This window comes from Xenopus tropicalis, chromosome 4 (assembly GCF_000004195.4).
Source record: "Xenopus tropicalis strain Nigerian chromosome 4, UCB_Xtro_10.0, whole genome shotgun sequence".
NCBI lineage: Eukaryota > Metazoa > Chordata > Amphibia > Anura > Pipidae > Xenopus > Xenopus tropicalis.
In genome coordinates, this window is record NC_030680.2 from 89,579,276 (window position 1) to 89,596,830 (window position 17,555).

A 17,555-nucleotide genomic window follows, 5' to 3' on the forward strand; every position below is an offset into this window, starting at 1 on the left:
CCGCTCTCTAGAAGGTCCGAGGTCACGGTGTCTCCACAGTGCTGCATTATAAATGAGCCCACATGAGTCTAGTGCTGTCAATGCCTGACAGATGTGCAGACTGTGACTGCGATGTGTGCAGCCTGTGATACTAAATCTTTGTAAACAGCACTTAATACCCAGCAGTAATGGAAATAAGTAACTACATGCCAGTTGGATGGTGCTTTAACAAAGTGTAACTGCATTTCCTAATGAATAAAAGTAATGTTTCTTGTTTATTACTAAGAATGCTGACGAATCACTGCAGGCTATACTTGAAACTTGTTGTTCCTCTACAAGTGTTTTTCACATTGAAAAAAAGAAATTGCCCATTTGTATGAAATGCAACAATTAAAGGGCCACAAAACCTGTAAAACTCTTACAGCTGTAAAGAGAGCACATTATAAAACATTTCATGGAATTGTGAATGGCTTTGTATTATAACCATTGGGTATCAACACTTTTTCTCCCAGCATTGCACATCCTCTGTGTATTTAGGTGATAAACGCAATCCACAAGAGTCCACTGAGCTTCTTTTGGTCACCCTTGCTATTTTGTTCTACTTAAGGTCTCTTGTCAGCTCCACAATTGCACATTGGGTCCCCATGCAATCATAGAAACAACACATTCATAGGTTACCTGACACACAAGATGGGAAATGGAAATATGGATTTTCTATAGACTTAATATGTTTAGCGGAAAACATCAGAATCTGATCAGCTTTCAGTCTAACCTGCTTTACATTAACATATATTTTTACTCTCCTTTGCTTCAGTTTGTGCCTTAGCTAAATAATTGATATTCCTTGTGAGGTTGCCCATCTTTTGTGTCGACCATGTATCATTTCTAGTGGTTATCTCATTACACTGGGGCCCCAGAGCTTCAATCTTTTATTTTAACCACATAATTTCCAGTCCAGACTTTTACATTAGTGTCTTTTTAAAAATCTTTTTCTGCTTTGATGGTAGAACTATAGTTGCAAGCTTTCTATAAAAAGTTTTTTTTATAGAAAAGTTGTTCATGGAATGGTGACAAGAGATCAGTTAAATAAGATATTTTGCAATATAAAGTAAATCTCTACTGAAAACCCCAACAAGCATTGTTATGATAAAGAGTTTTCTTTTAAACCCATTGCAAGAACAAAAGTGTATAAATGTCAATTTCTTCAGAACTAAAAGTTTCTTCTAACAAAATTTCAGAAAGGAAAGTTTTTTGATTGTAAACTCTAATGAGCAAGGCCTTCCAGTACAGTACCAGTACCAATAACAATTTTGGTGTTTAATGTGTATGTGTAAAGTAAATAAAAAATGGATGGGATAGACCAAGTTAAAATGGCATCACATTATACACCAAAAAAGATCAAAGAACAGTACATTTGTACTGTTATTTTCACAGAGGAAACATACTGCAATGCTAGGAATCTTAAAATGTCTGTTATTTGCCAGTGTGAGCTATATATGCATATCATTAAACTAGTGTGCTAAATTGACCATTTCTGTGGAATATATTTGCCCTCTGGATGCAAGTTTTGCATTATTGATCACATTACAGTGAGGTATACTTAATGTACGTAGACTACAGGTATGGGATCCCATATCTGAAAACCAGTTATCCATAAAGCTCCGAATTACGGAAAGTCAGTCTCCTATAGACTCCATTTTAATAAAATAATTCAGAATTTTAAAACTGATTTCCTTTATTTCTGTAATAATTAAACAGTACCTTGTAATTGATCCCAACTAAGATATAAATATTCCTTATTGGATGCAAAACAGTTCTGTTGGGTTTATTTAATGTTTTATTGATTTTTTTAGTAGACTTAAAGTATGGAGATCCAAATTACAGAAAGACCCCTTATCCAGAATAACCTTGGTCCCAAGCATTCTGGATAAACGGTCCTATACCTGTATTGGTAAATGTAAAACTCCTATATAGTTGCACTGAAGCCTACGTTGTTTTCTACTGCTAAACCTAGTAACTGTGCTTATTATTCTCTTGCTTTGAACAAATTGTAATATATTTTAAACTTCATTAATAGAATTTATATTAAATAGTTAAAATCAGCCATAATGTTGTGACAGATGTCGCTATATAACTCTCGCATGTAATAGTTATGTGCAACTAGCAATTTGTGGTCTTAAAAGAATGTACCTGGTAACATGGCTTGATAGATGGATTTTGCAAAGAAGCTGCTAAGCATGACTGGCATCCTTTAGGCCCTAAGGGTCACAGCATCCACTTCCTACATATAAGGCGTAGGACGTCTCATCTGCTCATTAAGGCAAAGTTTTCTGTCTTACAGGTCTAGATCCCTAGTGACAGTGTGTGAAATCATTACCTAGTTATACTGGCACTTTTATTTTATTACAGTTTGACTTCACTGTGTAATTTGTTGCCGAGAAGCCTAATTGGAGCACAAAATGGCGATTTTAAGAATCTGAGAATAATGATCCCTGCAACATTTCACACTTAGCTCCCATGTCTGCCAGAACCGATAGTATTATCTAAGGTGCCAGACAGAGGACAGCTAAAAGGTGAAAGACCCACAATCACTGAGGCTGTTAAATTCATTGCTTATGCCGATTCTTTCTGTAACCTAATCGTGCTAAATGCTTTAGTAATATGAAATAACCCCTTTAACATGTTTATTTAAAGTGGTGCTAATTTTGTCATTTTCATTAAACTAGGTTAAAAGGCAACAAAAAGCTTTAAATGTTAGCATATAAATCACTCCTAACAGTTACAACAGCCACACAAGGCTGCAGTGTAAATACCTATTTTTGGTTACATTTTATGACTTTTTCAGATCTCCGTTAGGACTCTTAAGGACAAGTGTTAAAAATACTTTCCCTTGCTGTGGCTTTTTTGTTTTTCACCCCAACACGGGGTATCTAACTTGCATTCTGCAGTTCAGCGCAGCTCCAGGAGTACAGGCTACATATAATGATTCCATTAACACTTGTTCTCGTGTGCGGGAAGCCACTGCAAGGGAAAGGAAACACCCGTGTGTCTAAGATCCCTTAAAGTGCTGCAGTAGCTGCATTTTTTTTTTTGAGCTGGTATCTATAATAGTTTTCCAGGAAACTCGAGATAGACTGTTTCAATTTCATTTAAAAAAAAAAAAAAAAAAAAATGTGCTTTTCTTTTTTGTATGTTAGAAACATTACATTGGCAGATAGGGCTATCTGTCAGTTATACATAGCTATAGTCTTACATTTTTTTCTTAGGAGGCAGATTAATGCTGCCAACCACCCTGCCCCAAGCACTGCACTCCGCTTACCTGTTGTCCTCTTTCTCAAACTGGATAGATAAAAGGCAAGATAGGAAGTGTAGTGAGCAAAATTGCACTTTTCAGCACAAAAAGGGCAGCCCATGGATTTCCTCCTGGCAATAGCACCTCTGTTATGCACACTTCTAATATTGTGGTATGTGATGGAATGGCTGGCAGTGGCAGTTACCTTGTTCTTACATCTATAGTGACATTATAGATTCTGTTTAACATTCTAATTTCACCTTTTTCTGTCTCGCCATATTCTTTGTGATGTTTCTGCACTATTAAAATGACTTAATTACTTAAACAGTGACAATATAATATTGTCTAGTGCAAAAGCTATCAATTATTTTCTTTATTCATCTGAACACAGCTTGGATTTGTTGGAAATGAAAAATTGTGGAAAAGCCAAAGGAAAAAAAACAAAAAGTGTGATCGGGGGGGGGGGAAAAAAGGCGAAAAGGAAAAGTTAACAATAAGGGAAAAAATGCCTTATCTGTTAACAATCATTTTTCATCTTTAGATGTGCAGAGTTAGAGGTTTTAATATAGTTTACCTGAATACTAAGCACAAAATCATTAAAAAAATTGCTGTGCTTTGGACCTATCCCTCAATTGGCTTCACAAAGACACACAAAGCTACTTTGTAGCCACAGCAACAAAACGCCAGAAAATCCCCTGCCATAAACAGTACTGGGAATTGCCTCTACTAAAACATACATAGTGACAATTATCAGTAAATGATCAGCATGTGACATGTAGCTGCTGCTAGTAGCTCTGTGGATTACAGCTACTACTGGATTAAATGTCAATAATTTTTTCACCTGTGGCCCCTTCAGTCTGTCTCTATGGTATTACACACACACACACACAAAGATTGGGGATATTAATTTCTGTATGAATAAGGAATGTGCTTGCTGGCACTAAATATATTTCCTTCATGTAAAGGTGAAGACAGACTTGCACAGATATACAAGTTGCTGTGACTTTTGCAGTGGGCAATTAGTTGCTGCAATTGGATTTTAAAAATCACAGTGAATTGCTGTGACTATTTGCCCTTGTATGTCTTCACCTAAAGGCTAAGTTCTGTGCTAGATGTGTACAATAAATAACTATGTATTGGAGATCTATGTAAATGGAGATCTAAGTCTGTCATGGAATACTGCAAGTGTAATAAACCAGGAAAGATTTCTGTATAAGGACCTGTGGCTGGTTTCACAGCTTATTAACTGTACTTCATGCACATGAAATTTTAGGAACTGGATTAATGGCTTAAATGTTTAAAGGATGAGACAGAATGAAGGACACAGTTGTTAGGCCACATAGTAATATTTTTTGCAAGCACATAAATTGTCATTAACTTTGTAACAACTGTAAATAGCAATTGATATGTAATGTGGACTAATACTTGCCATGATGATCCCCTTTTTGAGCCCCTGGTTGATGCTAGGGGCTTTGTAAATGATGGTGCATTTTATTGGTCTTTAGTATAAGGATAAAAATAATCATGTGGTTTTACTCACTTTGCCATTTGAGATATAGCATGTAAAATAAATCCATAAGTAGCAAATACATAAGTCATGAGATCAAACCGGCTACAAGGTTTTTGCAAACATCGAATAACTGTTTAAACTTAAAGATATAATTAGCCCTTCATCCTTTGTTAAATAATCTGCCCATCTATTGCTCATCTGAATATAGGTCTGTGAAAATGTGTGCTTTCATTGCTGTATAACTTTGCTAAACATTTACTACAAGTAGGAAGGTAGTAAATGCATGTTTTTCAACACTGGAACAATGAGATTTTAAGCCATTACCATGGACATTCTGAACACTCCTCCATTATCATGAACAATCCCAAAACTTTATTCCCTCTCTGGTATACCCTACCCCTTGTGTGGTCACCTTTCAGGGCCGTTAAAGAAAAAGTAACACTAAAATTTTAAGTAAAAAATCTATTCTACCCTTCCCTATAATTGCCCTATCCTGCAAACCATTTATTATTTTGAATGCTTTAGTACAAAATACCTGTTAAAACTTGGCTTCCAGTCATTTGAAGAAAGGCGATACGGCGATGCAGGGGAAGTATCAGGGGAAGCATCCACTATGTGGCATCGATTGATCGAGCCTAGCCTGACTCCTTCCTATACAGAAGGAAGGCTAGGCTTGATCAATCGATCGCAGGCCAACATGCAGGCCAACAAATTACAATTCAGGGTTCTTCTTGGGATTGTATAAAGTAACCTGTGCTGTGGTCAGGCTGTGCAGAAACTGTGGAGCCATCATATTGTGTTTGGAAATTTACATGCATGTCCTTTCAGCTGGATGCTTTTAAATGTTTAGCTGCATGTTTAAAGGAGAACGAAAGGCTAAGTCACCAAAATGTTAGGCACCCTCAAGTGACTTTCATCACTTACCTTTTACCTCGGGGTATCTGTAGCGAGTGTTTCCTCTTTCTTCTTTCTTCGGTCTTTGGAAACCCTGGGCCGGCGCATGCGCAGTAGAGTGAAAAGCCAACTTTTTTTGTTAAATTTCGTCTTTTGACTCTTCATGCGCAAGCACACAAAGAAGGAAGAGGAGACCATGCTCGCAGGTGCCCCAGGCTGGTGCGGTTTTCTGTGAACAGGGGCACCAGCCCGGGGTAAATAGTAAGTGATTAAAGTCACTTGGGGGTACCTAACATTTTGGCACCCCCCCAAGTGTCTTAGCCTTTTCTTCTCCTTTAATGGAAGTAATTTATGGCTTCTTTGTATATTCAGTACTGTACATACCAAAGCAAATCCATGTATGGACCTGTCATCCAGATTCCAGTATACATGGAAACATTTTGGTGGAAAATCTTATAGTAAGGTTATCTGGAGAAGCAAAATGGTGGTATAACTATACAGTCAACAGTGGCAATATTGAAAGCATAGAACTTCTACCCCTAGCTGTTCATCCCCTGCCAGAAAGTCTTTATTATACTTGCAAATTCTCTGTCGGCTTCTATCTTAAACATGGGCTCAAAAGGTTGAATTAAGCCTCCTGCCAGTTTAACCTCTGAATAATGAGTCTCTGATTGCTCCCCTGGAGCATGAGCTGAAATTGTTTAGTACACAACATGCAGTCCATTTTTGTCTCTGTAAGTTTTAGGTAGCTTCGATCTTTCTCTTGGTGTCTTGTTCATCAACCAGTGTTTTTGTGGAATAAATCAATAGGACAGGTCAGCAGTGCATTAATTACTCCAAGAGCTGTTGTTCCTGCGCCTAAAAAAAAAAAAGAAAAGAAAGCTACCTGCTTAAGATTAATTACATTCCCACAGACATTTGCTGAATTTGCCCTGTAGCCCGCAAGCTGTGGTTCATTCATATGTCCGCTAAGTGCTGTAGGAGACCCGCACAGCCTTATTACTATGGTAATGGCTCAGAACATATTTGCTGGTGTCCTCTCTGAAAGAAAAAACTATATTTAAGGCACATTTTAAGCTCCTTGATGCTTAAGAATTAGAAGGTCATTTACCTGATCTTCTGATAAATTACAATGAAAATGAAATGGTAAATTGCCTACAGCTATTCAACTAAAATGCTAATGTTAACTGCAGAGTTAACTGATGATCTGATTGCATTACATAAGAACTGGAATGGTTTAAAATACATGAAAACATTAGTTTGCTTTGAATACATCCAATAAAACATGTAGCTTTTGGTGCAGTAATCCTGGACACATGCTAATATTTTTTGTGCAGGTTGATCAGTCTCAAAGCAAAAGGGATTATCATCTCTACTTGTGTGACCTCTTAAGGAGCATCAAAACTTATCAGCCAAAATTAATATCTGAGACCACTGATAAACTGATCATTGGCCAACCATTACAGTCATAGGCTGCACTCCCCTGCATTGATATAACCCTTACTATTTTGCCTTTCACATGTGTGCCACAGACATTAGTGATTTAAGTGGAATTAGAGGGCAGAGGGTGCACTTAGACTCCCTTCATTTGAAACATATGTAATGCATTAAAACATCTTTCATAACATTTTGGCTGTTTTGATGTTTATGTATCAGATGGTAGGTATGTATGGTACCATGGTAGGTTCCATTCATAGATGTGACTATGTAATAAATGGTTGCCTACTTTTCAAAGGCCAGTCCTAGGACATTTTTATAGGTGGATTTTCAATAAGGTTATGGGAAGGCTAAGCCTCCCCAAACCTGTTTGGCGCATTAAAAAAAAAAACCAAACCTGTTTCTGCACTGCTCCAGAACCTTTAACATCGGGAAATCTTCTTGCATTCCTGCAAGTTCCGGTTCTGTTGTAATCCGCTGTGCTCTGATTGAATCTTTATTCTCCAATCAGAGCACAGCTCTCTTGAGAGACGGCAAAATTGACCAATGAAGGCACAGATGTAGGCAGGGATGGGGGAGATATTACAAACCAAAGGCACTGCAGAAATGCAGACTGATAAGTAGGATCTACAGCAGCGGTTCTCAACCTGTGGGTCGGGACCCCTTTGGGGGTCGAACAACCCTTTCACAGGGGTCGCCTAAGACCATCGGAAAACACATATTTCCGATGGTCTAAGGAACCGAGACACCACTCCTCTATGTTTGGGGGTCACCACAACATGAAGAACTGTATTAAAGGGTCGCGGCATTAGGAAGGTTGAGAACCACTGATCTACAGGCTGTAAACTTTACCTAAGAACCTCCTTAACTCTGAACTTTTGCTGCTGATTTCATCCTACTCCCCCAGGTTCTATACTGTATACAGTGGAGGAAATAATTATTTGACCCCTCACTGATTTTGTAAGTTTGTCCAATGACAAAGAAATGAAAAGTCTCAGAACAGTATCATTTCAATGGTAGGTTTATTTTAACAGTGGCAGATAGCACATCAAAAGGAAAATCGAAAAAATAACTTTAAATAAAAGATAGCAACTGATTTGCATTTCATTGAGTGAAATAAGTTTTTGAACCCTCTAACAAAAAAAGACTTAATACTTAGTGGAAAAACCCTTGTTTGCAAGCACAGAGGTCAAACGTTTCTTGTAATTGATGACCAAGTTTGCGCACATTTTAGGAGGAATGTTGGTCCACTCCTCTTTGCAGATCATCTCTAAATCCCTAAGGTTTCGAGGCTGTCTCTGTGCAACTCTGAGCTTGAGCTCCCTCCATAGGTTTTCTATTGGATTAAAGTCCGGAGACTGACTAGGCCACTCCATGACCTTAACGTGCTTCTTCTTGAGCCACTCCTTTGTTGCCTTTGCTGTATGTTTTGGGTCATTGTCGTGCTGGAACACCCATCCACGACCCATTTTCAGTTTCCTGGCAGAGGGAAGGAGGTTGTCGTTCAGGATTTCACGATACATGGCTCCGTCCATTTTCCCGTTAATGCGAATAAGTTGTCCTGTGCCCTTAGCAGAAAAACACCCCCAAAGCAAAATGTTTCCACCCCCATTCTTGACGGTGGGGACGGTGTTTTGGGGGTCATAGGCAGCATTTTTCTTCCTCCAAACACAGTGAGTTGAGTTAATGCCAAAGAGCTCTAATTTGGTCTCATCAGACCACAGCACCTTCTCCCAGTCACTCACAGAATCATTCAGGTGTTCATTGGCAAACTTCAGACGGGCCTGCACATGTGCCTTCTTGAGCAGGGGGACCTTGCGAGCCCTGCAGGATTTTAATCCATTGCGGTGTAATGTGTTTCCAATGGTTTTCTTGGTGACTGTGGTCCCTGCTAATTTGAGGTCATTAACTAACTCCTCCCGTGTAGTTCTAGGATGCTTTTTCACCTTTCTCAGAATCATTGACACCCCACGAGGTGAGATCTTGCGTGGAGCCCCAGAGCGAGGTCGATTGATGGTCATTTTGTGCTCCTTCCATTTTCGAACAATCGCACCAACAGTTGTCACCTTCTCTCCCAGCTTCTTGCTAATGGTTTTGTAGCCCATTCCAGCCTTGTGCAGGTCTACAATTTTGTCTCTGACATCCTTGGACAGCTCTTTGGTCTTTCCCATGTTGGAGAGTTTGGAGTCTGCTTGATTGATTGATTCTGTGGACAGGTGTCTTTTATACAGGTGACTAGTTAAGACAGGTGTCCTTAATGAGGTTGACTAATTGAGTAGAAGTGTCTAACCACTCTGTGGGAGCCAGAACTCTTAATGGTTGGTAGGGGTTCAAAAACTTATTTCACTCAATGAAATGCAAATCAGTTGCTATCTTTTATTTAAAGTTATTTTTTCGATTTTCCTTTTGATGTGCTATCTGCCACTGTTAAAATAAACCTACCATTGAAATGATACTGTTCTGAGACTTTTCATTTCTTTGTCATTGGACAAACTTACAAAATCAGTGAGGGGTCAAATAATTATTTCCTCCACTGTATGTTCTAAAGGTTGAATCATTAGCTAATATTAAACTATTTTTGTCACCTGGCATCTATAATATCCCTATCACCAAAACTAGTTGTGCTTTTATATATTTGTTGTTGTTTCTTGCGCTTTTTTTCTTAATTTTGTCATTGTTTTTCACAGTTCGTTTCAGTGGAGCCCTCATGAGACTGCATGGCTAGCAAACAAAATAATGCTGTGTTTCAGTGCCAATGTTATAGTTTTAGGGCATGCTTGAATATCTGGCATCAGCACCCACTGCATCTCTTTGCATATAATGTGCTGGTTTTGTAAATACAGAATGCATTTCACTGTATATAATATGCCCAGGATGTCGGTACCCAATGTCTTTCTTCCTATAAAACTAACTAAAACACATTTAAGCTAACTGATCACAAACACAAATGGATGGAGAACCCCTCACAGAAGCACATGTTTTGAATACTATTACATGTTAAGTATTTTAGGGGGAAAAAAGGACTCCCATCTGCACAGTATTCCTGGAAGTCAGTGGGAACCTCAAGTGGGGAGGTTTATTTTGTACACCATCAAGTCTCATATTCGCTTTAGCCCATCTTTAGACTCCCCAAACAAAAAAAGTCACCTTCTGCCAATGGACATTTTTGATCATGTCTCAATTATAAGTTACCATACGCAAGTCTCTGTTCACACCACAATTTATGTGCTATGAAAAAGTGACTCAAAAAATGACTCCTTCCTTTGACTATTTGCCCAACTTGTATAGGAAAGTATATTGAAAGCAAATGTAAGTTTTACAGGGGAAATCACACCTGTTCCTTTAACCAAGTATGTGCTTCTCTCCTGAGACAAAATGAAAGAAATGTCTTTAGTATTGTGGATGACTGAAAAATTGCCTAAAATTGGACAGTCTAAAACAGTCCAATCGCATATGTGGATATGCAGAAAGGAGCATATTCATATGATAAGGCAATTGCACTGGTTTGGAGCAGGCAATTCATGTGACAGTATTTTCAGACCTTTGTCACCACAGGGAGCATAATTACTTTTGGGCCAATGCCCCATGTGCCATTTTCGTTATTCTTGCGTCTCCGGCATAGGATCTGTTTGAGCCTTTGCCATCATGTTTTCACTTGCAGTTTAGCGGTGTAGCGCAGCCACAGTGTGGTAAGGACCAGGCAGTTAATCTCCTCAGTGACTTTCTCCACCTTGATAGAAATGAGTGCCTCTTGTTAATATCACCCATCGGGTGGCAATAACTCACCAAGTGAAACAATCCCACGCCTTGCTGCGGCTTTCAGTGTTAATTGGAGGAAACAAATCCTTCCTTTGGGATTTATTTATTTATCCATATACCAGGCTGTGCCTTGTTCATTTCTGAATAGCAGTTGAAAGTTATTGCTGTGTCTCAGCAGCTAAATGTGTATTTATAGTTTCCTTTCGTGCTAAGTATTTGTTTTAAATGCAGCAGGACAGCGGCTTTGCATATCACTGCCTCAACTGTGCCTTTCAGCTCTTTGTGCCTTCAAGTGTATTCAAATTAGAAGGGAAAATGCTTTGTAATAAACACAAAGTTCAGTACGTCCCAGCTGCAGCCTTTGCGGTCTTCCAACTTTCTCCCAGGGAGACCAACCATTTTCTTTCCCCAATACCTTCTTATGTTTCTAGACTTACAAGGTAGAATGGAATTTTGAAAGTTAAGAGTTCAAAAATGTTTTCAGCCAAAAATTGACCCCTAAAATTGACTACAGGGATTTTTATGGTGTACTTTTTTTTTTATATCTAAATTACGCTGTTTACATAGCAAATAATTCACTCTACCATTTAAAATGTTATTTTTGAACAAACAAATCTATGGTTTAGTTATAATATTGGTGTGTAGGCAGCCATCTCAGTGCATTGTGCCAGAGTCTGAGCTTCAGAAGGAGCCAGCGCTACACATTAGAACTGCTTTCAGTTAACCTATTGTTTCCCAAGCCGGACTTGTTTTGTTTGCTATTGAGTGCTATTCTGATATCTACTGGGAGCTGCAATCTTGCTACCTTCCCATTGTTCTGCTGATCGGCTGCTGGGGGGAGGCGGGGGGCGATATCACTTCAGTCACACTTTACTGCTGTGCTGCAAGTTGAAGTTTATCAGAGCACAAATCATATGGCTTTGGCACTCTGGGAAATGAAAAATATGGCTAGCCCCAAATAAAATTTTAAAATTAACTATGAAGAACAGATTTCAATGCAGGATTGCATGTTTTCCCATGACTGTATTCCTTTAACTATATTAAAAGTATGTACAAGCAATTACAAGCATTACAACTTCTGTAATTACTCATTAAACTTTCTATTTTTTTTTTTAATACAGAGGAGCAGCTTCCCCATGGATTTCCTGTCATTGACATGGGGCCTCAACTAAAAGTCGTGGAAAAAACTCGCACAGCAACCATGCTTTGTGCAGCCAGTGGCAATCCTGATCCAGAAATAACCTGGTTCAAGGATTTTCTTCCTGTAGACACGGCATCAAGTAATGGTCGAATTAAGCAGCTCCGTTCAGGTATGGAAATTAAAAACTTCATAAAATGTGATAAAATTGTAAGAAGGGAAACAACACTACTTTCCCCAGTCCTGGACTGTAATCCTCTTTCTTTTCATATTTTTGGTTAGATGGTTTTAATATATAAAAGCCAAAAAATAAATAAGGCAATACAAGCAATTCTGCTCTATAATGACTGATTTTTTTTTGTTCTACTTAAAGTGCATAAATACATTATTTATTAGAATGTTTGTCTTTCCTGTGTACTTTTTCTATCATGCAAAATTGTGCAACACTTTGTATCCTAGTAGTGATTTATTAATAGTTACACACATTTATTTACATACATACATACAATGTAGCAGAAGCCAGCTGAGTAACAGACCTCAGTGACAGCTGACCTCTGGTACATTGTTTAGAGTCAGAACTAGAGAAGAGAAAGTAATAAACAAATGTTTTCAGTAGCAATGTCATTGCCAAATAATTTTATAATGCAGAACAGATTTTTGGGTGGAGTTAAATATTAGCTCAATAACGAGATCTTTTTCTGCTGTTTAAATAAAACAACAATATCTATTAACTAGTGAAATTGAAAGTACTTTAATCCCACCGCCTTTGTTATTCAGATCAGTTGTAGAAGGGGAAGAATGAAGTTAAATTTTTAGTCACAGTTAAACACCCCCCCCCCCCATAAAAGCATAAAGAAATGATGGCTTTCTTTAATTAAAAGATTAAGCAGCAAGTACCTTTGCAATATGAGCCCTATTCATTTGGGTTATGTTGAACATAGGTATATGTTGCCCATTTCACTGACAAGATTTGGCTCTACAAAACTGGGTGTTTCTTTCTCATTCATATGACATATTTTCCAGTTTTTACAATGTTCTATTACTGCAGTGTGTCTTGTGTTCTGTTCTAGATTTTTTACCCCTTTCTTATGTCACATTTTAGTATATAAAGGTCAGCTCAGCGGGTATTATCTATCTTTGACAAAGTTCATTATGGTAACTCTGTGTAATTACTGAACAGATTCAGGCACTCGGATTAGGATTCTTTCATATAGAAGGTTGCTAATAGCATTTATCAATTCTGTGCTTATGACAAAAATCACTGTGACCTTTAACATCTCCCACCCGCAAACAGGTTGTAATCTTGCTATGTCTGTGCACAAAGAAAATATCAACCTTGTTAATGATTTTCAACTCCCATTATGCAGCCAGCATCGAATCTGTGTATGAAAGGCCACGGTTATCATTATGATCTGTTATATCAACACTGTAATTAAAGCTGTGAATGAGAGGATCTATTGGAGACGTGTCCCCCAGTTCTTTGCCACCATCTGCTTTTCTTCTGAAACAAGAAAAAAATAGGGAGATAGAGATGCTGCAATTACTCATTATAAATGACTAGGAATAGCAGGAAATCTTAGCAACATTTGAGAAACAAATATAACAACTATTGACTTAATTGCTGGTTTGCTTATATGGAAATGCAGCTAGTTGCAATAATAATTTTCATATTTAATTATTTTCATTGTTGGAAAGGAATGGCAAATTTGTAGCCAGTGTGCAAGCAAAAGGGCACCATAACTGGAAATGAAAGTTGTCAAGGTAGTCAAGCCCGAAAGTTTGTACATTGGACAAACATTGCATTATGCATTATATTTATAATTAGATAATGATTACATTACCAATTTTAATTGTGTGTACTGGATTTTTAAAGACCTGCTTCAAGATGCTTCAAGGTTCTAAAATACATTTTCCCTAAGGTCTTATTACACACAGCACAGTGACACATGCTATAAAAGGCTCAATCTTTTTTGTGTTGGTGGATTAATGGTACTGGTTTGCAAAACCTTTAATACCGTGTGTTTTGCACATATTTGCAGCTTTTTTTTACAATATTTTCCCAACAACCGGCACATGTTTTTGGGAATATTCATGTAGCTATATACAACTATTGTGCCATACAATACTAATTTACTTAGCAACATGTACACCCAAAAATGACATTTTAATTATTAAAAGAACATATTATAATAAACAACCTTTCAATATACTTTATACATTTTAAATTGTTTTAACGTTATGAATAAATGTAATTGCAATTGAAAGCAATACTTTTCTTTCCCTTTATGCACTGCTGGTTCTGTCTCTTGTAAAAATTTAGCAGAGGTCAGCCATCTTCTCAGGTCTGTTAATCAAATAGCTTCTGGTATATTGTATCAAAAGAACCTCCCCGGGCAGAGACTGCTTTCAATAAAAGCTATGTTTATGAATAACTATTAAAATGTCATTATTAATGCAGACTTTATTGGAAAGTTGCTTAAAATAACAATTTACATTTTAATGTGATGAAAACAAGGAATATTTGCATACAATTTTATGTACATTAACTTAATTTAATGAAAATATCTATATCTGCTAAATGTTCACTTGTGCTTTTGTCACACTTCTTGCACTGTTATTTGAGATCTATTAAGGTTTTTCAGTTTTCAGTTTCAGGAATCTCGTTTTCACACAACCTGTCTCCGTAATTTCCAGAAGTTGCTCTCTAGAAAGCTAATTGTGCATTCCTAATGAGTTGATTGTACTTGTATATTATGAAAACTGTATGCTTAAAATGCAACATTTAGGGCATTCATTTCTTAATCAGACTGTATATCTTCATGCTTTATAATTAAAACTATCTCTTAGCTACTCATGGAATGTTGGATACAAGCCTGTAATGAAATGTTCAACCATCTCATTACCGGACAGCTACAGTTGCAGAACTATATCAATATAACCTATATGGGTATGAGATTCGTTATCCGTTTCCTTTTTCTCTGTAATAGTAAAACAGTACCTTGATCGCAACTAAGATATAATTAATCCTCATTGGAGGCGAAATAATTCTATTAGGTTTGTTTAATGTTTAAATACATTTTTGCAAAGTTGCGGTATGGAGATCCAAATTACGGAGAGATCGCTTATCCGCAAAACCCCTGGTCCTGAGCATTCTGGATAATAGGTTTCATACCTGTGTGTGAAAACGTAAATGTTTTCTCTAACTTGTCACATCTTTTTATAGCTTATAAATTTTATTAAAAATTTAAAAAATATTCAGAAAATGGGATGCAGATGGAAGACAAAACTGCTTGCTTGTGATGCAGCAGTCTTTACAGATTGTTCCGGTAGCATTCTGTTCTCCGTTTGCCTACGGACAAAAAATGCACAGTAAAACTGGAACTCTACTTTACGACTATTAGTGGAATGCATGAGATGGCGATCCAAAATTGTTTTTCTTTTGGTACAGGTACCTGCATTCATTTTTCAGGCACATTGTTATTATAAGGCCACAATGGTATGTCATCGCCCTAATTGCAATAGATGGCAACCAGAGGTATACTTGTCTTTGCTTGTTACTTTAAGGGCAGGTAAAGCAAGGTGACCAATACTGCACACTGGGGTGGCCTGTAAAGTAATCAAATACTTGCTGTTCCACTATTGAACAAAACTAGAATCTAGAAGTATTTGGTAAAAAGATGACTGTAGAACAGAGGTTCTCCATTGCTCTAGAGTTTAAAAGAAACCCTGCAGGCTTCACCCAGGATCCAGTAACACAAGTAATATGCTGTATTTCAGGATAGTCTGACTGATACTGATGTGGGTAATTACATGCCTGTCACTTTTTTACCTTACAGATTGTAGTTTTTGTTATGATTTATAGTTTCAAATTACGCATCAGTTTTACTTCTTTTATTCTCCAGATATTGATGTTAATATTTGCAGTGAATACCTTATATCTTCTACATCACTGAATAAAGCTATCTCTAGTGGCCTTGGAAATGGCAGAAATGCACCTAGTGGGAAATACCAGATATAATGGATATTCACTTGTTTATTAAGATTTAAACAGGAAACCGCTGACATGTTGACAAAAGCAAACAATGTTTCTCCATAGCTAGTAATGCATTTGATTGTAGTATAGTGTTCTGTGAGGAACAGGGACTCCTGACAGAGCTGTAAAAATGTGCAATCAATATATTCATTCATTTATATGCCGTGAGAGAAGGAGACTAGCTTTTCTCTCTTTGCTGGTGATGGCATAGGTAAATGTGAATGAACAAAATGAACAAAATTGTTGCTTGCTGAGTTTTTGCAGAATGAGTTATGTTGGTTGTTGTGATACCCAGCAGATGTTTTCAGATCCTATAGGCTGAGGAATTTGTGCTAGACCAGAGGTATCCTACCTTTGGCCCTGATGCTGGGAAATGTAACACCACATCAAATTTCAAAAATTTCAAAATGGTTGATGCTTGTAAGAGCAGCACAGTGTTTAATTCTGTGAAAAATGTTAAGTAATTTGGTCAACATGGGCCTCTTCTTGCCCACGTGTGATTTTGCTAATCTAGAAGTGGCAGCAGCCATAAAAACGGAGGCCATGGGGGTTGTTTGCTTATTTTTTTAGGTATTTTACATCCAGTGCTCCAATCCAACTGTAGAACTTCTTAGAAACTCCTGTGCCTATGCAATAGCACTACATTAATAACAGCAGTGTAAAAATGGAAGATGCCTTCATGGCATATGTGTTTTTATTTTGTGTGTGTCACCACATTTTTCAGGCACTGGCCCTTCATTCAAGGGCTTCTGTCTGGAACTTCTATTGGCACATAAGAAATAAAACTAGTTGCAGCATATTTCTGAGATGTCAGACAGCTTCCATTGTTTTTCCCTTGCATCTTAGCCTTCAGCCATGTGTTCTTTACATGGGTGATTTTACAATTGTTAAGCATTTCCCACACACCCTTTGTCTGCTGATCACATTATTTCTGCTGATAGAAAAGGTTGAGTGCTATTGCTTTTGACAGATTGTAGGATGTTTTCATAGACTCCCCTACTAGTAATATAAAGCATGCCATCTAAACTTTCTCTTGTAAGGACATATTTGTTGCGTATTCCACCCTATGAAGCCAGGGAAAACAAAACAAAAGATTATCATTTCTTGGTTTTACCATGAAAACTTTGCTCAAATCGTTCTGTGCATATAACTCTAGGTTTTAAGCTTACGCTAACCTTGAGAAATAAAGCTGTCCAAGGGATTCTTTTATTTGCATACTCGCTCAGCATTGAACTGACCTTCACTCTACAAGGTTCTGAATCTTTTGCATGTGCAAAACTTTAAATATGAAGTATATTTTCCCCTGGGGGTACGAATAACACATACCATGCCCCCCCCCCCAGAACCTTATAATTATATTAATTTATACATTGAATATTCATAACCTATGTGGCCTGTAAACAAACTAATCATTGTGTAGAAATGTGTCAAATAACTGGAAATAAAATATATATTAACCATTATCCTGCTAAAGTAGTATTCGGGTCAGAACGGATGTATTTATCCCAAGCCT

General features: G+C 37.4%; 1 protein-coding gene across 17 annotated transcripts in view; it reads left to right on the forward strand.

Annotated features, from left to right (window-relative positions):
- The window catches only part of ptprf (protein tyrosine phosphatase receptor type F), a 565,520-nt gene that overhangs the window by 504,058 nt on the left and 43,907 nt on the right, over window positions 1-17,555 (forward strand). For all 17 annotated transcript variants that reach the window (XM_031900923.1, XM_031900922.1, XM_031900927.1 and 14 more), the window contains one exon: window positions 11,993-12,181. In XM_031900923.1, coding sequence (XP_031756783.1) covers window positions 11,993-12,181 — 189 coding nt within the window. The remainder of the gene's footprint in view (window positions 1-11,992; window positions 12,182-17,555) is intronic.